The sequence below is a fragment of the Blennius ocellaris genome, assembly GCF_963422515.1.
Source record: "Blennius ocellaris genome assembly, chromosome: 11".
Taxonomy (NCBI): domain Eukaryota; kingdom Metazoa; phylum Chordata; class Actinopteri; order Blenniiformes; family Blenniidae; genus Blennius; species Blennius ocellaris.
Genome location: NC_137660.1, coordinates 3,224,693 through 3,247,394, shown reverse-complemented (window position 1 = coordinate 3,247,394; position 22,702 = coordinate 3,224,693). Strand labels below are relative to the sequence as shown.

General features: G+C 44.2%; 1 protein-coding gene across 2 annotated transcripts in view; it reads left to right on the top strand.

Moving 5' to 3' along the window:
- The window catches only part of LOC308136640 (integrin alpha-11-like), a 101,945-nt gene that overhangs the window by 51,732 nt on the left and 27,511 nt on the right, over positions 1–22,702 (top strand). For both annotated transcript variants that reach the window (XM_080505077.1, XM_080505076.1), the window contains exons 7-22: positions 2,035–2,183; positions 5,259–5,403; positions 5,676–5,841; positions 6,440–6,510; positions 8,408–8,552; positions 8,741–8,889; positions 9,771–9,914; positions 10,236–10,439; positions 11,069–11,199; positions 11,287–11,447; positions 13,566–13,705; positions 13,793–13,903; positions 17,762–17,847; positions 17,922–18,126; positions 18,212–18,310; positions 19,719–19,795. In XM_080505077.1, the coding sequence (XP_080361203.1) occupies positions 2,035–2,183; positions 5,259–5,403; positions 5,676–5,841; positions 6,440–6,510; positions 8,408–8,552; positions 8,741–8,889; positions 9,771–9,914; positions 10,236–10,439; positions 11,069–11,199; positions 11,287–11,447; positions 13,566–13,705; positions 13,793–13,903; positions 17,762–17,847; positions 17,922–18,126; positions 18,212–18,310; positions 19,719–19,795 (2,183 nt within the window). The remainder of the gene's footprint in view (positions 1–2,034; positions 2,184–5,258; positions 5,404–5,675; positions 5,842–6,439; positions 6,511–8,407; positions 8,553–8,740; positions 8,890–9,770; positions 9,915–10,235; positions 10,440–11,068; positions 11,200–11,286; positions 11,448–13,565; positions 13,706–13,792; positions 13,904–17,761; positions 17,848–17,921; positions 18,127–18,211; positions 18,311–19,718; positions 19,796–22,702) is intronic.

Here is a 22,702-nt window from a genome sequence, read left to right as displayed (position 1 = left end):
AACAAATAGAAGAATAATACATAGAAACAGTACATTAAGAAACAAATAGAAGAATAATACATAGAAACAGTACATAAAACACAGGTCTGACTGGAGGAGCGACGGTGCTGCAGGTTGGTGAAGCTTCCAGAGATTCAAAAAAACAGAGCATACAGGATAAATACTCTGTCCTAGACTGAGTTAAAAGCCAAACTAAAAAAATGTGTTTTCAGCTTTGATTTAAAAAGGCGGAGATCAGTAGTGGTGTGAATGTCGGGGGGCAGTTTGTTCCTCAGTCTGGGAGCAGCAACAGCAAGAGAGCGACACCCCACTGCTTATATCTCCACCTTGGAACGTCTAGAAGAAGCTGAGCTGAAGAACCAGGGCCCTCCAGGGTCACTAGAGTTAGAATATCAGACAGGTAAGAAGAACCAGGGTCACTAGAGTTAAAATATCAGACGGGTAAGAAGAACCAGGGTCACTAGAGTTAAAATATCAGACAGGTAAGAAGAACCAGGGTCACTAGAGTTAAAATATCAGACAGGTAAGAAGAACCAGGGCCCTCCAGGGTCACTAGAGTTAAAATATCAGACAGGTAAGAAGAACCAGGGCCCTCCAGGGTCACTAGAGTTAAAATATCAGACAGGTAAGAAGAACCAGGGTCACTAGAGTTAAAATATCAGACAGGTGAGAAGAACCAGGGTCACTAGAGTTAAAATATCAGACAGGTAAGAAGAACCAGGGTCACTAGAGTTAAAATATCAGACAGGTGAGAAGAACCAGGGTCACTAGAGTTAAAATATCAGACAGGTAAGAAGAACCAGGGTCACTAGAGTTAGAATATCAGACAGGTGAGAAGAACCAGGGTCACTAGAGTTAAAATATCAGACAGGTAAGAAGAACCAGGGTCACTAGAGTTAAAATATCAGACAGGTAAGAAGAACCAGGGTCACTAGAGTTAAAATATCAGACAGGTAAGAAGAACCAGGGTCACTAGAGTTAAAATATCAGACAGGTGAGAAGAACCAGGGTCACTAGAGTTAAAATATCAGACAGGTGAGAAGAACCAGGGTCACTAGAGTTAAAATATCAGACAGGTAAGAAGAACCAGGGTCACTAGAGTTAAAATATCAGACAGGTAAGAAGAACCAGGGTCACTAGAGTTAAAATATCAGACAGGTAAGAAGAACCAGGGTCACTAGAGTTAAAATATCAGACAGGTAAGAAGAACCAGGGTCACTAGAGTTAAAATATCAGACAGGTAAGAAGAACCAGGGTCACTAGAGTTAAAATATCAGACAGGTAAGAAGAACCAGGGTCACTAGAGTTAAAATATCAGACAGGTAAGAAGAACCAGGGTCACTAGAGTTAGAATATCAGACAGGTAAGAAGAACCAGGGTCACTAGAGTTAAAATATCAGACAGGTAAGAATAACCAGGACATTGATGGCATTAAAAACAAACAACAGAAGTTTAAGATCAATCCTGAAAGGAAGTGGAAGCCAGTGGAGAGACGACGGCACAGGGTGACGTGTTCAGTCTGAAGGAGTTTGTTAGAAATCTGGCAGCGGCGTTCTGAACTAGTTGAAGACGTGATAAAAGAAAAAAAATTGAAAATAGAAGAAAAGGGGAAAAATAAAAATATAAAAAGAAGTCAAAAAGCCACAAACTTACACACTTTTGGGACTAACTTGCTAACTTCAGCAAAACTGCTGAAAGGGCCAGAACATCTGTCGCAAATGTGCTTTTAAATGCATCTTGTGTTGAAAGCTTTGGGCCATGTGGCTGTGCAATGTGGTGTGTGATCATATCAACTCAGTGGAAAGTGTCTTGCAAGTGGCAGATAGAAGCACGAGACCTGATTGAGGTACATCTGTGCCTCGTTACACCTTCTATCTCTGATTGAACAGATGTTCTTCACTGCAAAGTGACAATGATTTGAAGCTAATAACTTAAATGTGTAAACATCTTTTGAAATGAAGAAATCTAAAAGCATGGAGGGTACCAGGAGGTGCCGTGTGGTTTCCCCGCATTGACTGGTTGGTTTGGCTGCAGGTGGGAGTGGTCCAGTATGGTTCCACAGTGGTCCATGAGTTCAGTCTGGGTGAGTACCAGACCGTGGAAGAAGTGGTGGAAGCTGCGAGGAGCGTCGACCAGAGAGGCGGAGAGGAGACCAGGACAGCGCTGGGCATCAATGTCGCACGGTATGGCAATCAATTCTCCATCCGTCTCCTACCCACTGGTTCTCCAGACCAAAGGTTCTCCAGACCACAGGTTCTCCAGACCACTGGAAGCTGGAGACGATCCCAAAACGATAGTTTTGGTTCTAAGGTTCCTCCGACTCTGCCCCACCACTGTTGTCACATAACAAAGTTATTTGAAGTTTGAATCTCCAGCCAATTTTGAATCCTTTTTCGTGGGCATGACGTCAAGAGTTGTGCAGATCTCGGTCTGTTGTGTTTATATCGGCTTGTTTCCCTCTTAAATATCCAAGTTTTTACAGTGTTTTGAAGTTCTAGTCGGCGTTTTATGAGCCAAAATGTAAGGATGAACTCCTGAGTTGTCAAGATCAAGCGGCAAATCACAAAGTCTTGAAAAATGCCTATTTTCTTAAACCTAACAGGTTAACATGCTATATTTAAACTTGATTCAAAGTACCTATAAACTTTACTTTTTATTTTTTTTTACATTTTAAGCAGCAAATACTGCATGCATTAAAATAAATGTCATTTTTTGTTTTGTTACTTTTCTTTTAAAGAACATAAGTGTTAAAAACGTAAAATGTTGGGGTGTCATTTATCTATAGACTAAAAATTACATTCATGAACGTTTCATTATTGTCGAGACTCATCAGAGTAAGTGTGCCTTTTTAAGAACAACTGGGTGACACTGCTACATGGACAATATCCAGTGATTAACTTAGCAGGTCCTCCTTAAGGAGAGTATTGATCTTCATTAAAGTACACAACCAGGCTTTTGAGGACACACACTCTTTATTCTGATTGTGACGTGATCAGACTGAAGCAGGAGACGGACAACAGACCAGATTTAGTCACATTTAGAACAGTAGAAATCAGCCTGGAAGAGAAAAGACTGTGAAGTGCAGGCAGCCTGGTTTGCCTTGTTTTAACCATGAAGATTATAAACACTCTAAAAACAACACAGATGCACCTCTAGTTGTCATTTCTAGTTTACAGCGGGTTGTTTGTGGGTGTGTATGGAGTAAACTGAATACACCGTCCAACGCTGGACACAACACACTTCACAATCATTGATGGAAAGAAAGATACCCCGACAGTTTGTCTTCTTCTCAAACTGTAAGAAATCTCAAACTGTAAGAAAATCTCAAACTGTAAAAAAAAAAAAATGGACTCTTGAGAACATGAAAAATTATGAAAATGCAGAAATACTTATGAGGTCTCTGGTAAATCTCAATATAACCTCCCAAATGCATCAAAATGATTCTTTATGTTTTGTTCTTTATATTTGTACTGACCTTACATTAGATTGTGACGTTGCTCTTTATTTTCTGCCCCTTCACTCCTCCTTTACCCTGGAAAGTTTGTCTGTACTGGAACAAGAACCTTGATTGAAGAGACGATCTGCAAGAACATATGAACTCACCTCCAATCAATATTTCTTTAACATAATCAAGTACTGACCAGAAATTCTGCAGGAGTAAATGACCATGGACAAATGAAAAATAGTCCAAGTAAATCATTACATTGACTCACAGTATACACATCACAATATACATAATACTCATCACAACATGGAATAATCTAAATTGAACCTAGATTGATCGACCAGTACTTGTATTTGTGTCATTTATAAATACATTTCAAGAAACAATTATACATTTGTGTGTCTTCAGTGAGACAGAATCCTGAGCTCACATTATATGAATCAGTTTTCCTTAACAGTCTCCACAAAACACAGATACATTATTTTCTCTGCAAACATATTCTGTGCAAAGACAATCACTTTCAATACTATAATGATCCCTATTGAAAAAACACCGTCTTCATACATACTGCAGTTTCTGTAAATGAACCTGAGCTGACGATGCAGGTGGCCACCTGGATTAAATGACTTTAGAACAAACGTACTTTCAATAAGAAGTTTGAACAGTCAGTAAATGAGACGACAATGAAGCCCAGCTAGCTGGGTCGAGGCCTGCAGGACGGGTGATCACATATTTTAACTGACTAAATTTGACCTCATAATTCATATTACCTACAAATAGATTGGTCATAATTAATGTCAGAGGATCAGAGGAAGTAAAGGCCTATAAAGTCACTTAAATATACATTTTAAAAACTCACCATTAATAAGGATAACTAGGTGCTTCGAGGTGAATTAAAGTACGTACAGAAACATTTATACATTCACATCAGTCACACAGGTGGAGGTGAACTGTGTTGTTTCCACGGCCGTCCTGTCCTGGGCTGACAGGAGCTAACTTTAACTTGTAGTGATATTATTCATAATAATGTTTCCACAGCCTGTCCTGGTGCTGACAGGAGGTAACTGGTAGTGATATTATTCACAATCATGAGGGAACATGGATGCCAGTTGAAGGTGATAATTGTTCCCTCTCTTCAAAGGACGTAGCAAAAAGGAGAGAAAGCAGGTTTTTACCTCGGTTATGGTTTTTGCCACCTCGAGCTCCAAATGTGCATCAGAGTTTCATCAAACTGAAACTATTTTCAGCTCAAACTCTCCTCTGGGTTGTTACAGAAACAGACCCCCCCCCCCCCCCCCCCCCCCCCCCCCCCCCGGAGTGATATGAGGGCCCAGATTCCTGCATGACAGGCCTTGTTTGTCCACGTCAACAATCACATCAGAGTTCGGTTCTAAACATATTTTAACGCGGCTCCAGGAACCCACAGGTAGAAGGCAGAGATTTTAGAGCTCAGGCCAGAAAAACACCGTCCTCATACGCACTCTTGTTTTGAAACACGGCAACTTCCGGGTACACAGTGCGAAAAAACGTCAGTGTTTTTATTATTTGTTATGAGAAACAGAAAATTGAAATCAACCAGTTCTTAAAGTTTGTGTCCCTTCTTGACCCTGATAAAGAACAATCCATTCAATTTCAATTGAGATTTTTTAATTTTAAATTGAAAATCAAATAATGACTTTTTTTTGTTGTTTTTTAATATCCTTCTTTGAACGGAAAATCCAGTGACATTGATGGACTCAGGCTGACACTGATTATTGAAAGAGCTTGTTCCTGGGTTTGGGCTGAGCCTCCTGGACGTCATGTGATCTTACAGGACGGAGGCCTTCAGGCGTGGCGGCCGTCCGGGAGCCCAGAAGGTGATGATCGTCATCACAGACGGTGAATCTCATGACAGTCCTCAGCTGGTGCAGGCCATCGCTGACAGCCAACGAGACAACATCACCATGTACGCCATCGCTGTGAGTCCACATCTCATCTCATCTCTGACTCTTTGAATTTGAGAGTTTGTTTCCTTCCTTCCCATAACTGACTTCATCCATCTTCAGTAGCCACTTTTCCCCGAGCAGAGCTGTGGAGGGTGGAAGTCCTTCCCAGCTGAAGACGGATGTAAGACAGGTGCACCTTTATCAGGTCACCTGTCCTTACCCGATTTCTTCTTTGGCCCATTCAGAAAGCTGCTCCAGACAACAACCTCACATTCTCTCTCTCTCGTTCTCCCTCTCTCCCCTAGGTTTTGGGGTATTACAACCGCAGAGGAATCAACCCTGAAGCGTTTCTGAAGGAAATTAAGTTCATTGCCAGTGACCCTGATGAGAAGCACTTCTTCAACGTGACGGATGAGTCAGCATTAAAGGACATTGTGGATGCTCTGGGAGAGAGGATTTTCTCCCTAGAGGGTCAGTGGGCGTTCATGTTCAACTGTGTTCTTCCTGATACTCAGCAGTGTTTTTGTGACTCCCTGTAAGGAAGCTACAAGGTGGTTTGTTATTAGCTCTGCCAATTGGGGCAAAGGTTATGTATTAAGACGCGCATTTATTGATTTGACCAACTTTTCACTAAAACTATTGACCCGAATTGCAAGAACTCGTCAGGGATGATTTGTCATCATCCAAGGACCAATGGATTAGATTCTGAGATGGAACAGCTCCTGGAGAGGTCAGATATTTGCTCCACTGTGAACACATGGAGGTCTGCTGAGCCGGCAGTCAGGCTGCAGCAAGGAAACAGACATTACTTTAATATCTCGGCTCGGCAAGTATCCAGAAACACCAGTGTGAGCGCATTGGAAGCTAATTAGCTAATTAGCATGGCAATGAGCTAGCATGCTAGTGATGCTAACTTGGTTCCACAAAGAAATGTGGCATTTGCGAAGGTATGAGCCCTGCCTGGTGCACATTCTCGTATCCATTCATGTGATCAGTGACATTTAACAAGTTTATTCCACATGTCTGGATGCTGAGGAAGTTGTTTTGTGTTTGTTTGTTGTTGTTGCAGGTACAAGCAGTCAAGGTCACAGGTTCGGTTTGCAGATGGCTCAAGCGGGATTCTCCTCACATTTTGTCAAAGTGAGTAATATTCACTCTTCGGCTTCTGAGATACATCTCCTGGTTATTGTTGTCTGTGTTAGAACATTTAGCTAAAACATTTGTCAACAAGAGCAAATGAATAAAAATTTCCCAACAAATGTCTTGCAGAATTGTCCAGTTTGTCTCATTTGACACCACCGTAGTACAAACCTTCATTGATGTAGGCATGGTTTTTCTTATTGAACAACATGTTAAGACTTCATTTCCGCATCGGGACCCAGAAAGGCTTCAGCACTTTGACATTGTGGTGAAGCTTTTAGACCCAGTCAGGTTTTCACACTGTGTTCAATACCAACTGTCACATAGGATGGTTTGAGGTATTGACTCTGTTACTCTGCTGTGACTTCAATGATCATTTATGCAGACAAATGTTCATATACTTCTTCTTGCAATTGTATTTCAGTTGACCCTTTATAGCTACTTATAGTGTGGACTTGGCAGGTTCTCACAGTGGTGTACCGCTCTCACCAGTCTGAGATCCGGTTGAGGCTTGAGGGCCTTTCTGCTGTGAATGTTTTCCCTGTGCATTTGTAAGTTGTGTTTCCCGCTGAGACAGTAAGTCAAAACATATCGGTCTCCCACAACCTCCTCCAAGTTTTTCTCTGATGAGACGCAAAAACCAACCCAGAGATGTCATCCCCATTACCCCTCCTGACTAATAACAAATTAGAAAATTAAATAGCTTTATAGTAGGTGTGTGAATGAGTCGTATCGATATTATTGGAGCGCTCCAAAAATCAAGTTTCGCTTCAGAATCCCTGAAGTCTTGGTGCAGCTCTTTCTCCAGTAATCCTGTGACTTGGTTTTTGTTTTTGTTTGGGTTTTTTTTTCCTTTCAAATTTTAATTTGTTTTAACAGAATATCTTAACAAACACTTTTACATGTCACAGATGTAGTATAAGTATATTATTCATCAGTCTAAGAAAGTAAAAGGAAGAAACAAACAGATACAAGAAGAAGAAAAAAATAAAATAAAGTAATTTAACAAATAAAAATAAGACATTCCTCTTACCCCCCACCCCTGATACCCCCCTCATGATTCATACATAGTCAAAGTGTGTATGTGTACAATCACATGTATAACAAAAAGTCCTGCGACTTATATTGAGAGGCAACCAGAGAACAACCTGAACGATCTCCTGTCAACGTGGACGACGTCGTTTATAGTGCAGCAGATCACATTTTGACCCTCAATCACAATCACTCGCCAGCTTCACTCGTCCAAATGCACCTCAGCTGCTCTTCAGGCAGACTGTTGCTCCTCTGGTAGACGCTGTATCTGTATCCCAGCCATACATCTGCTTTCTATACCACTCTATCCAGCCGTGGGGGCAGGAAACAAGCCTTCATTCAATGTGCAAACAGACACTCACACACTCTCACTTTCTCATTGATGAAACATTTCAGAGAGCAAGATTTACTGTGTGAGGAACCTGAAGTACTTGAACAAAACATTGAAACACTTTAACAACAGCATCTAGTTTTATTACAGAAAGATCTTTCTAACAGAGTACTATTGAATATTAGAGAAGGGCTACGATTTGATAAGTTTGGCTTTTTCCTACTCCTTTTCAGGCATATTTATTAAATATATGAGGTAATTGTGTGTGTGTGTGTGTGTGTGTTTGGGGGGGTGCTTTGTTTGTTGTTTCATGTCACATTTACACAATTTTGGCCTCAACTGAAGTGTATACATACGTGTAGAATTCAGTCTACATTCAGTTTTGCTTTTCATTGAACGACTGAAGGATGTGAACAAAGCCGAGGCATTAGTTTAACAGATCTTTGTGAAAGGTGGTTTATTTGTTCATTTTGCAAAACCTCATGTGTCACTGATCAAATGACGACATGCAGTTTGTCCTTGCTTTCTCCTCAGGACGGCATCCTGCTGGGAGCCGTCGGCGCCTACGACTGGAACGGCGCCGTGCTCAAGGAAACCAAACATGGCAAAGTTGTCCCAACAAAATCCTCCTACCAGGAGGAGTTTCCCGAAGTGCTAAAGAACCATGCAGCCTATCTAGGTAATCACGATTATATGTGCATCACATCGTTGATATTTACAGGATGTGGTTGTAAAGATTTCTTGAGACCAGGTAAGATGTTGTTGCATCAACTTAAAACTTTATTAACAGGGACAAATGCATGTCGAGGGTCAAACAAAGAAGAACAGATCCAGCGTATTAATCCCACGATTTGTTTTGTGGTCCAGGTTACTCTGTGAGTTCAGTCATCTCATCCCGTGGCTCTCAGCTCTACGTCGCCGGAGCACCGAGGTTCAACCACACCGGCAAAGTCATCGTCTTCACCCTCAAAAACACCGGAAACCTGGCGGTGCTGCAGGCGCTGCTGGGAGAGCAGGTCTCACACACACACACACACACACACACACACACACACACACACACACACACACACACACACACACACACACACACACACACACACACACACACACACACACACACACACACACACACACACACACACACACACACACATACACATACACATACACATACACATACACATACACATACACACACACACACACACACACACACACACTTTTACTAATCTCGAGGGTAAATACTTACCATACCAACAAACAGATTCTGTTGTAGTACTCATTGTATCAAATGGTATCAAAAAATCTCTGTGTGGCACATTTTTGTTAAGTACAATGTGTGTGTGTGTGTGTGTGTGTGTGTGTGTGTGTGTGTGTGTGTGTGTGTGTGTGTGTGTGTGTGTGTGTGTGTGTGTGTTAGCCCCTGACGAGCTTAATTGCTTAAATCACCTTAATTCTTTGTCATAAGAAGATCAGCTCTCCTCTGTGGGAAACACTGGGAGATGCTGTGATGGAGTCTGGGTGTGTTCTGGTTGTTGATGAGCTGTCATGTCGGTATTGACAAAGTACTGATACATAGCAGTGGTCTTACATTGGATTCGGATTGTTTTTACTGTAGGACGTAATGTGCTGCTGCTGCATTGGCTGCATTACTGCTGGCCCCGACTGAAACACCACACGACTGCTACAGACTGTACCTCAACTCAAAATTGTGTTTTGCTTGACTTTTCTTGAACGGCAGGGCGGATGACAAGTGGCAATATTGCCAACTCAATATTTCAAAAGAAATGCACATTATATGACAACAATCCAAAAACCCTGACATTTGACCATTTCAGTGCTGTTCTTGCCCGTAACAAACCCTAACGGGGCGTTTCGCTCGTGGTGTTTCCAGATCGGGTCGTACTTTGGCAGCGTGTTGTTGTCCATGGACATCGACAGTGATGGAAAGACTGACTGCCTCCTGGTGGCCGCACCCATGTACTACAGCCAAGGCTGGGAGAGAGGGAAGGTGTACGTCTACTCCATTACCTCACAGGTATGAGTACATCTACTGTGATGAGGTTTCATTTCACAGCTTGTAAAGGTTGTCAGAGTGTTCAAATGACACCATTCTGCAAGTTGTTCAATACTTGTTCCACTAGAAGAGGTTTCCCTTTAAAGATCATTGTGAAAAGCAGACGCGATTTGGTCTCTTTTATCAGAAGAATCTGTGAATTGCACAATTAAACTAATCAGAATGGTTAGTGAGCAGAGTCGGAGTTCCTGTAACTCTCAAACTTATTTGCTGTGTGCAAGAACAGAAATGTCTACTTTCATAGATAATTGTAAACGAGCTAAACTTGTTTTTCCTCTCCAGACCTCGTTCATCCTCCAGGGAGTGTTGGAGATACTGGACCGCTCTGAGAACTCCCGTCTGGGTTCAGCATTGGCTCAGATACCTGACATGGATGGGGACGGGTTCCAGGAGCTTGTGGTGGGAGCACCTTTGGAGAATGACCACCAAGGGGCAGTCTACATTTTCTTTGGTCGGGAAAAAGCTATTCAGCCACGTCACAGACAGGTAGGAGCCAAAACCAACAGGAAGCAACACTGCACTGCTAGAACGTGCAGCCTGAGGGGTTGGTCATTGAATAACCATCAAATATTCTCACCCATCAAGTCTAGAAGTGAAATAGCTTGCTGCCTGACATCCATATATATATATATATGTGTATATACATACCATTAAATTTCTATGAATGCTAGATACATGAATCAATTGAATTAAAGCTTGGAGATCATCACATTTCTCATTCTGTGGCTGTCACAGTTGTCAACTTTAATAGAATCCGGAGATTAATATGATTTTGATGTTACAATTGCCACATTCATATAGCAAACAAACAAAATAGGAATCACACTGTTTGTAACACAGAGTTGTACCTGCTGATGTTACAGATGTCCTGCGTGCACTGCAGACTGAGTCGCCATTAGCCACAGAATCTAATTGACCAAAGAACTCGTTTGAATTAGTCACAATACCAAAACGACTGTGTTGCCTTGTGTTATCAGTCCTTCCAATGCACTTACAATGGCTTTGCTTTAATTTGTAATTCGGACGACTTCCTTAAGAAATGAGAATTGTTCCCTGAGAATGCTGAACAGCATTAACATTGACAACATGAATTATCTTCCATGTTGCCTCTACAGCGTCTGTCTGCAGCTGGTTTCACTGCAGGTCTGCAGTACTTTGGTCAGAGTATCCATGGTATTCTGGATGTTAATGAAGATGGGCTGGTGGACCTTGCAGTGGGAGCGCAAGGCGCTGCGGTCATCATCTGGTCAGTACACACACATATATACATTATGTAGAAAGTTACATTTGAAGACACGGCTCTCAGACGTTAATGCTCTTCTATGGACTGCAGGTCACGAGGTGTGGTGCAGATTCAAGCCCAATTGACTTTTGAGCCAGAGAAGATCAACATATTTAACAAGGACTGCCAGCGAGGAGGGAAGCAGGTCACCTGCATGTCTCTGACCGTCTGTCTCAGTCTGACCTCCAGGACGAACACCACAGCTGATGTTGGTGGGTGGAAGATGCACTTGTGGATATATTCCCTTTGGGTTGTATTATAACTATTATTATTATAACTCTGGCTGTATCATGGTAGCTCAAATGTATCATTGGTATTTTTTAACATCTGGAGATCACAAAGTTGTTTTTTGTGTTATTACATAATGATTATTGTTTCCTTTGGTTGACACTGGGATTTACCCACCTGAACATGACAACTAATGTTGCTGTCCCTTTGATCAAAACGTCGCTGCTCAGTAAAGCAGATCGTCAGCTTTGTGTGGTTCAATAAAGGGAAATTAAATTCTCTCCATTGTAAAAGCGGTCTAGTTTTCCAGCGTCTTTGTTTTTGGTTTTCTATCCATCCATAGAAGGTCCTGTCATGGTGTTTTCCTCCCTCACAGAAACTCCCCTCATGGCCTTGTAAAGCTGCACGGTTACTGTGTCTCTGTTTCATTGGTTCCAGATGTGCAGGCTCGCTGCATGGAGACGCTACTGACATGTTAGCATGAGCCAGCTGCTGCTAAACTGTGTCACTGCTCCACCGTCACTTCAGCTTCACGCCATCGTACCTTCTGTCTGTCAGCACCTCAGTCACACTCACCTGCACTAGCATACCTACAGACACACTGACATCACATCACATTCTTAGCGTCTGGCCACGAGTATTAAGATTGACGTCTACTGTGAGCCGGTACCTCAGTACAACAGTACCGCAGGTACCTCAGTACAACAGTAGGTACCTCAGTACAACAGTACAGCAGGTACCTCAGTATAACAGTACCGCAGGTACCTCAGTACAACAGTAGGTACCTCAGTACAACAGTACAGCAGGTACCTCAGTACAACAGTACCGCAGGTACCTCAGTACAACAGTAGGTACCTCAGTACAACAGTACAGCAGGTACCTCAGTACAACAGTAGGTACCTCAGTACAACAGTAGGTACCTCAGTACAACAGTACAGCAGGTACCTCAGTACAACAGTACCGCAGGTACCTCAGTACAACAGTAGGTACCTCAGTACAACAGTACAGCAGGTACCTCAGTACAACAGAAGGTACCTCAGTACAACAGTACCGCAGGTACCTCAGTATAACAGTAGGTACCTCAGTACAACAGTACAGCAGGTACCTCAGTACAACAGTACCGCAGGTACCTCAGTACAACAGTACAGCAGGTACCTCAGTACAACAGTACAGCAGGTACCTCAGCTGGCTGAGTACAACCCATGTGAGAAAACCAGATTGCATGATGACGTAGTGAAGGAAGTCCTCCAGAGTGCAGCCCGTCACACACTGATGGTGACGTGAGAGAAAATGTGCTCCATTAGGCCTTCTGGGTTTCATTGGCTGAATGCATTCAAACTCCAGACTTCATTCCTGTCTTGAGTCCACACATGTTTAATACGACTGCTACGTCAGCAGCTCCAGTGCAACAGGATGAAATACTTCATTTGTACCTTCCTGCAGAATCTCTGACTGGAGCTTAACGTTGAGGATTTGTGCTTCCTGCTCTCACATGCTGTCGTGTTTTATGTCTGTTTTCTGTCTCTGGACCATCCTCTTGGTAAACACAGCTGTTCTCCACCTCCTGCTTCATTTCAGTAAACCTTTCAATCCGTCAACCGTCTTTTGTTTTGGGTCAGTTTAGATGCATGTGCAAATCAGATCTCATTTCACAGCCAATCCTGCAGAAAACCAGTACATTCCCAAGAACACAAATTTGCATGTTCTATTTGGGATGTTTGGAAACAGTGTGCACTGAGAAGGACAAAGGCTCATGCTGCTTTCTTTCATTTTCTCAGACTGGGAGGAAGGAGGTTCCAGTCACCTGACGCTCGTCAGGGGCGAACACACACACACACACACACACAGCAGACAGGATTGCAGCAGTACAGTGTGGGTCTCTGGGAGAGCTGGGTTCAGGACGTCTTGGTTTGGTGTTTGTTCTTGGATAAAGTTGGAAGCTGTGTCTGAGCCTGTGTGTCGGTCTGTGGCAGTGAAGCCAGGAGAGGCAGGGTCTCCTGCCACACTCACTTCTGCTTGTGTCTACATCCAGATTTTGCTGGAGAATGTACCCGGCGAGAGAGAGAGACCTAATATGAGCCCTCCTCCTCTTCATCCCCCAGGTGTGTGGTACAGTTTGGTCTTGGATGAAAAGCGTTTCCCCCCTCGGGCCGTCCTGGACGAGTCGCACCGGCAGCAGCCTCAGACGCTGGTTCTGCTGACTGGGGTCATGAAATGCCAACGGCTTGGCTTCTCTGTTCAGGTCAGGAAGAAACACAGAACACAAAGCGCTGTCTTTAATAAAGACAATATGTATGATTCCTTAACTCTAAAACCTTCACTTACACAGTCAACAACAGATTATGGGCAACCCATTTTGGTTGCCATGGAGACAGGGCTGCAGAACCCAGATGATGGACCAGTGTTGGACCCGGACTGGCCAAACACTCTGAGGACCGAGGTAAAACAATGATCATGTGTCCACATGTGTCTTTGTAATGCAAATCTAGATGATAGATGTGTGATGCCGCCACTGAAAACCTGCTGCCACCCAGTGAGTTCCACGATGCACTGCAGACAGAAGTCTCTCTGGTCCCTCCTGGATCCTGCTCACACACATTCACAGCCTGGTTCCACACAACCCAGTTGCAGTATCCCCGGTTCTGCAGAAGACTTTTTTGCAACTCTACCAGTTACGCTCCATTGTTTTCCCCTTCATGCAGGAATAACCACATTCCTGAATCCTCAGTCGGTGCCAGACGCTTTCATCTTTCACCAGCTTTTGTACATCAGGACCATCCCGATGAGCATTTAGCACAATTGAACACTGTTGGCTCAGTAGGCTTGTTTCACGATCTCATCTCAAAGGTCCTCCACGAGGCTGCGATCAGGGCGTCGTGGGCAAATTGACTTCTTCCACAATCATGTTTTATCCAAAAAAGGAGTCTTGACAAAATAAATTGTCCATTTGTGCGTCTACACTTGTGGCAAAGAGTCTGATCAAAATACTTGAATTCCATAAGTAACAGGTGTCGCCCGATGCTTTGACCCATATTGTTTACAGTTCATACTGTAGAGTCACACATTTAGACCAGACAGGTCAAATATAACCCTAAATCAGGAGTCACCAACCTTTTTGAACCTGAGAGCTACACTGTAAACCTGTCAAGCTCACGGAACTCAAAACTTTTACACAGATTACACAAGAATATTTAAGTGATGTTGTTAAATGTTTAAAGATAATTGTTAAGTCCTGGCGTTGTTTGTGCACGCCTCTCACACTCCTGGAGGTTTTCTGCTGGGATTCACTCCCAAATGATGAGGCTTTTAATTTCTTTTCCTCATTTATTTGTGCAGGTGAAAAACCTTAAACAAACAAACACCAGTGTAACGATACAAAATATAATAAACACTTCAATTAACAGCATTTCAGAAATATGGCATAACAATTATAGTAAATTCACCAAGTATCCAATATATTAAATACATTTACTTTAAAATACAAACTATTTCAGTCCAGTTATTACCTATTCCTCAATTAATCATTTAACCTAAATAATCATGATATTTAATTCATTAAGCAGTATAAAATATAATTATGAGATTTGAAGTAATATAAATATACAAGACATTCTTTAAAGTGCATTTCAGCGGCTCAAGTGCAATTCATCACAATAATTCATTTTCTTTAACAATAGATTACACATATTGTATATACACATTGGTGTAGCAGCTCTTTACAACCCAAACAACAACAACACCGCGGTGAGATAAATAACATTTAGGCTGGATCAGCCACTGTCCACACCTAAAGTGAAACGAGCGCGTTGGAAAAAGTTCATATTTCTGAGCGCACACGAACGCAACATGCACCAAATGTCCGTGTGGAAAGCCCGGGTATCGGCTTCTTACCGGCAGTCGTCTCCAGTCTTATTTGGTGAGTGATCCTCCGTGCAGCTCACCAGTTTGATCGATCCCTTGATCGCGGCAGTCAACTTTGTTTTTCCGCTCCGCTCTTCACGCTCCCAACAGCTGATCACTTTCCCCCGGAAGCTGCTTCCACCCTAAATTAACACCTGGTGCGCACGGTGGGCTCATCACGGGGCCAGATGTGGGCTGGCTTAACGTCACTCGACGCAACAATAATAATGAAAAAAATTATTTTATATTAACTTAAAACACTTGGGGTTTGCAGTGTACCGGGTCATATGAAGGGCTCCCAGTTTGACACACTCCTCAGAAATAACACATTTGCACAGTTCGCCTTTAGTTATATATTATTATTAATGACACTCATCTATGTGAAGACACTGGTCAAGTTAATGATTTCTGACAACTTTTATCAACAATGACTTAATGGGATGGGAAACAGATTAAATCAATAGTTAACACTTCCTTTCTATTCATCTCAGCAAAAAAAAACATATTTATAGAAAAAAACCTCCCAGTTTGGCTCAGGGGTCGTGACCTTCAACGCTAAAAGCCATTTGGACCCGTTTCCCACTGAACAGGAACTGTGAGAGCCACAAAAATGAAGAAACACTGCAGATATCAATTTTAACCTCTGTACCTCGTAAAAATACTGGGTTGAAAATAAAATAAAAATAATCTAAATAAATGAACGCTCTAGTGACGACTCAAACCTTCGTCTCCCACAAGGTGAAGGTGCTTTTACACACGATCAGATACGAATGTCATTTTCCCATCATTCCTGGTACATTCCCGACATGGTTTAATGTTATGTAACGTATGTAGTTGTTAAATGGGCGTGTTGTGGTACCGATCAGGTGTGTTGTTCTGGGCCAGATGAGCTGATACGTGAGCCCACGAGCATCTGTCTCTAATTCTCCAACACTTGAAATGAGAAGCTGGACTTGGATGCAAATGAGTTTTATTCCCCAAAACATGCAAAACTCAGAGTCTCGGACCGGTCAAAGACTGCTTTGTACAACACTTGGGTCCTTCTTTTATTTCTACTCTGGTTTTGCCTTTGATCTTCTGAAACACCCATCACACACTTGGATCTAATCATGTCCACAAAAGTCCCCTTTTAATGGTGTCGTAGTTTTAATATCTGCCTATAGGTCATCTCAGCTGTTGGCCTTGCTTATGACACGATTAGAACCATTGGTAGAGCATTCCAATATTTAAAAAAAAACAGTTATGGATATAAAACGAAAAAATCAGCTATGTCAATGCAGCACAGACATGCAGGTGTGACCTTTCTCCAACTGTCTTTCTCCTTTACATGTATAGACTGCTATGATTGTTCCTCTGCACGTGACATTCTTGATTTTTGTGGAACATCTTTTTGGCCAATACATTTTCCAAGAATATCAAGAATAATCTGTATTCATGAAGTTTGCAACTGGGCGTGTGGATTAGTTGTGAGGCGTGTTGATGTGTTTTACAACGTGACATCATTCAGTCCCTGCAGCTTCCTCCTCTCTGATCAACTCCATGGAATTTCTCTGGATGTGTCACAGTCTGGAGCCTGTTTGTACAGCCGCTGCTGGTAGAATCACTGGGCGTGTTTGGAACCATAACTACTGTATGTGCCCAGTAGTGGACCTGACGTGTTTTACCCCCTGGGCGAACACCCGCAACATGGCCTCACTCACTTCTCATTACAAAAACTCGGAAGTAATATAGTGCTATATTAATATATTGGCATCGGTAGCAGCCACACAGAGCAGTGCTTGGGGGCATCAAGTGTCTTGCTCAGGGGCACCCGGTGCATGTTTTTGGGAATGTGGGAGGAAACCGGAGTAACCCACCTCACGCACACGGCCATATCTGAACCCTCGGTGTGTTCGCTGTGAGGCGAGAGCACAAACCCATCCGGAATAGATCAGCTCTTCACGTGAGAGCCACCGGCCGCCGCTACAATGCTACTGAATCAACGCCTGTACGCGCGAGTTCAGGGTTTTTAGAACCATCTGGTTAATGTCGTTCACCTGTTGTGTCGATCCTGATTATTTAATGTGGAGTGAAGAATTGCTGCCGTCTGTGACGTGATGAGACCGTGAAGGACCTTCACCACTGTTGGTCCTCCACACAGCGCACCACGGGTCAAACCTTCATGTGAACCTTCATGTCATTTTTAAACCTATATAAATGCAAGTTGATGCATCCACAACCGTGTCCACGTCTCTGTCTGCGGCACCCCGGTGCAGGACTGGGGCGACGATGGACGAGTCGGGACTCTTTTGTCCCGCATGTTCCCACACTATCCACTGTGTCTGCAGCTGACTTACATCTCAGTTTAATGCTGAGCTGCTTCGTCTCAACAATGTTATGAACTGGTTTTCCTCTGCAGCTTCACTTCTGGAATGGCTGTGAAGAGGAGGACGCCTGCGTTCCAGACCTCATCCTCCACAGTGACACTGACCTCCTGGATGTCCAGTCAGTAATCTGCTCCACATGTACCACGGACGAGTATTGAGACACACGTTAATGACTCGGACTTTTGCCTGCAGGCAGTTCTGCAAACTGACACAAGTCACCGCGAGCTCCGTCTGCAGCCGTCCACATTCATCTCAGAGTCCGACACGTGTGGTGGAGTCCGGGCGGAGGAGGATGACGGTGTTTGCTCGTCTGGAGAACGAGGGAGAGAACGCTTATGGAGCCGCAATTCACATCTCCACCTCCTCCAACCTGCTCTTCTCCAGCCTCCTGGTCAAGGTTCTTTTCTCTCCAATGGAAGTCTTACCAAGTCTGTAGTGGTGCTTTGACCCCCCAGGACCCTCCTCCTGTCCCCCTCACACAGGACCAATCAGATATCCAGATTGATTGTCACTCTGAAGACAGACTGGCCAATCAGAGGAGCTGCAACATCAGCGCTCCGTTCATGAAGTCTCTGTCCCAGGTGGGTGAACTGTGACCGGGCCCTCCAGAGGTTCAACACTTTGCATGTTGTAAGTTGACTTCAGAAGTTGATTTTCCAAAAAGTAAACAAATTAAATATTTTGTGCAACTTAATTATAAAAGAGCCCCTGGAAAAGTGTTGAAACCTATGAGTGAGTTAAAAAAGTAGAAATGGTAGAAATCCCTCACTGAACCTTTAAACATCTCATAAACTATTCAGTACACAGTCATACAATGTAATATATTATTTACTAATACTGTGAAACGTAACCTCAACGTGTTCATTGACACTTTATAGGATACTGTGATTACATTTAGTGTCACATTTGTCCATATTTTAGCAGCTTTCTCTTATAATAGCACCAATCAGAATGTTTTGTTGACGGTGCTTGTGTTTGTTCAACTCACACTCACTCCCCCTCTGGATATCTGTGGAGGTGTTCTGAAGATCTACATCCAGGGATCAACCATCCAGCAGATTGGACAAAACTCATGAAAGATGTGTATCGTAATAGCCAAGTCTCACAAATGGCAAAACAAGATTGGTAGAAAAGTTTGAGATCGGACCACTTCAGTAAATAGTTCAATTAAACTGTAATTTCAGTGTAAAATTCTGTTGTTAACAGCTGTCGGTATCCACGTGTAATAAAAAAGTGCTTTTTTTTCCTTTAAATGTAGACGTCCGATGGGTTAGTCTCATATAAACCCTTTTCTCTCCAGCTCAATTTCTCATTTTTGTTTGTCTTTGGCAAAATTGCTGTTAGGCTCAATCTCAGCTTATTTCCTTTATGAAGTTTTATTTTTGGGGGTAGAAATTACAGAAACATAGAAAAAGCACCTCATCTTGTAACCTCAAATCTACACGTAACTGAAATGATAATAGGAAGTATAAGTAAGGCCGCAGACAGACAAACAGGTGCATCACTGCCGTTATATTGGCAGTCTAATGATAGAATCACGTAAAAGTAGCAGCCATTGACTAAATTGAATTTCGTGAATTCACACATACCCTAACAAGCCTTCCTGTAAACATGACCCCGACCTGTCTGAATGAAGTGCACTTTATGGGTTCAGAATGTGGTGAAGCTTGTTTCCAGCTTTCTCTTAACAAGTAGTGCCGGCGTCCCACCAACAAGGCTAACAAGGCTAACAAGGCTAACAAGGCTAACAAGGCTAACAAGGCGAACAAGGCGAACAAGGCTAACAAGGCTAACAAGGCGAACAAGGTGAACAAGGCGAACAAGGCCGGGGCTGTTGGCTGGAGTAGCGAGAGGCAACAACATGAAGACCAGCTGCAGTCTGCTCACAGACACCACTGAGGATCTGACAAACTAAATCCAGAAACAACAACAACAACAAAAACCCGACTGAGATTTGGTAACGAAACATGCTTTGCTCCCTCGGTCCAGGTCAACTTCCGCCTGGAGTTTGAATTCAGCCACTCCGTCTTCCTGGATCACGTACGAGTGGTGATGGTAGCAACCAGGTGAGTCTCTGAGTCTTTGTGATGCATGTTATCGGTTAGGTTCACGTTACCAGACTTCATTCAATTAAAACAAACCTTGTGATTGAACAGATTAGTGGAAATGTGGTTGGTGACTGTTGGAAGTGGGCCTTGGTTAACGTCCAAACTCACTCCTGTTTGTCAGTCGAAGCTTGATTGAAGTCTCACTCTTATGCTGTGTTTATGCAGGGTCTGCATCAGGGGTCGGCAACCTTAAATACTCAAAGAGCCATTCAGTCCCGTTTCCCACTGAACACAACTCCCAAAGAGCCGCACATGTTTTATTTTGGCAGTCCCACAGGAAGACCATGCCAGGAGGACACAAAACCTTCTTCACTGCTGGTTGACAACTTACAACTAATAAACTAAACTACATGAACCTAACATAACCCCAATAATTACATTTAAAACACGACAAACAGAAACTCCCATAATGCATTGCAGCTCTCAGCTCCTTTATTGCTCCACATTATTAAAATGGAAGATAAATGTGGAGATGTGGATTGTTAGAACCATGAGTGTGATGGTGTGTCTTTAATGTCCTGTAGTTGTTGTGGAATTCACTAGAATGTTCCGTCACTCTCAACAAGTCTGTAATGAACCTCCTGGAACTGTGGGCTTTTACTGTGAAAGGTACAGGAAGCTCCCAGCTTCAGACACCAGTTGAGCCGCTGTCATGACCTGCAGCTGCAATTCTACCTTCTTCATCCTTTATTGTTGTAATGACGTTACATCGCTGCTCGTTCACGACCCTACATTTTACCACTCTTTGTAGGGACTGCGCTCTGGGTGGCCTTGCCTCCTTACGTCCCTCTCTGGGTGGCCTTGCCTCCTTACGTCCCTCTCTGGGTGGCCTTGCCTCCTTACGTCCCTCTCTGGGTGGCCTTGCCTCCTTACGTCCCTCTCTGGGTGGCCTTGCCTCTTTACGTCCCTCTCTGGGTGGCCTTGCCTCCTTACGTCCCTCTCAGGGGGGCTTTGCCTCCTTACGTCCCTCTCTGGGTGGCTTTGCCTCCTTACGTCCCTCTCTGGGTGGCTTTGCCTTCTTACGTCCCGCTCTGGGTGGCCTTGCCTCCTTACGTCCCTCTCTGGGTGGCCTTGCCTCCTTACGTCCCTCTCTGGGTGGCCTTGCCTCCTTACGTCCCTCTCTGGGTGGCCTTGCCTCCTTACGTCCCTCTATGGGTGGCCTTGCCTCCTTACGTCCCTCTCTGGGTGGCTTTGCCTCCTTACGTCCCTCTCTGGGTGGCCTTGCCTCCTTACGTCCCTCTCTGGGTGGCCTTGCCTCTTTACGTCCCTCTCTGGGTGGCCTTGCCTCCATACGTCCCTCTCTGGGTGGCCTTGCCTCCTTACGTCCCTCTCTGGGTGGCCTTGCCTCCTTACGTCCCTCTCTGGGTGGCCTTGCCTCCTTACGTCCCTCTCTGGGTGGCCTTGCCTCCGTACGTCCCTCTCTGGGTGGCCTTGCCTCCTTACGTCCCTCTCTGGGTGGCCTTGCCTCCTTACGTCCCTCTCTGGGTGGCCTTGCCTCCTTACGTCCCTCTCTGGGTGGCCTTGCCTCCTTACGTCCCTCTCTGGGTGGCTTTGCCTCCTTACGTCCCTCTCTGGGTGGCCTTGCCTCCTTACGTCCCTCTCTGGGTGGCCTTGCCTCCTTACGTCCCTCTATGGGTGGCCTTGCCTCCTTACGTCCCTCTCTGGGTGGCTTTGCCTCCTTACGTCCCTCTCTGGGTGGCCTTGCCTCTTTACGTCCCTCTCTGGGTGGCCTTGCCTCCTTACGTCCCTCTCTGGGTGGCCTTGCCTCTTTACGTCCCTCTCTGGGTGGCCTTGCCTCTTTACGTCCCTCTCTGGGTGGCCTTGCCTCCTTACGTCCCTCCAGGATGAAGTGCAGTGGGACGGAGGCTCCGACCCCTGGTCTACATGATGTTTCACCAATATAACTGTTTTTGTCCTTCCGGCCCATTCCTCACGTTCTTGGTGTCTGAAGAGGGTTCTTCAGTGTGCGTCTCACTAACCTGGGGGTCATCTGGATACTCCTGGAAGATGTTTTGCCTTCCAAAGAATCTTCCAGGAATATCAAAAATGGCCTGGATTTGTGAAGTTTGTGTCGATGAGTTGTGATGTGTGGTGGTGCAAAATAGAGCCTGACAACATCTGTAATGTTGTTGATGGTTGGAGTCTGATCAGGGCGGCCTGACAGCAGGAGCTCCACCCACTTCAGATCTACACCTCCTCCTCTGGACAGTTTATCTCTACACCTCCTCCTCTGGACAGTTCAGCTCTACACCTCCTCCTCTGGACAGTTCAGCTCTACACCTCCTCCTCTGGACACAGTTTATCTCTACACCTCCTCCTCTGGACACAGTTTATTTCTACACCTCCTCCTCTGGACAGTTTATCTCTACACCTCCTCCTCTGGACAGTTTATCTCTACACCTCCTCCTCTGGACAGTTTATCTCTACACCTCCTCCTCTGGACACAGTTTATTTCTACACCTCCTCCTCTGGACACAGTTTATTTCTACACCTCCTCCTCTGGACACAGTTTATTTCTACACCTCCTCCTCTGGACACACAGTTTATCTCTACACCTCCTCCTCTGGACAGTTTATCTCAACACCTCCTCCTCTGGACAGTTTATCTCTACACCTCCTCCTCTGGACAGTTTATCTCTACACCTCCTCCTCTGGACAGTTCAGCTCTACACCTCCTCCTCTGGACAGTTTATCTCTACACCTCCTCCTCTGGACACAGTTTATTTCTACACCTCCTCCTCTGGACAGTTTATTTCTACACCTCCTCCTCTGGACACAGTTTATTTCTACACCTCCTCCTCTGGACACACAGTTTATCTCTACACCTCCTCCTCTGGACACAGTTTATCTCAACACCTCCTCCTCT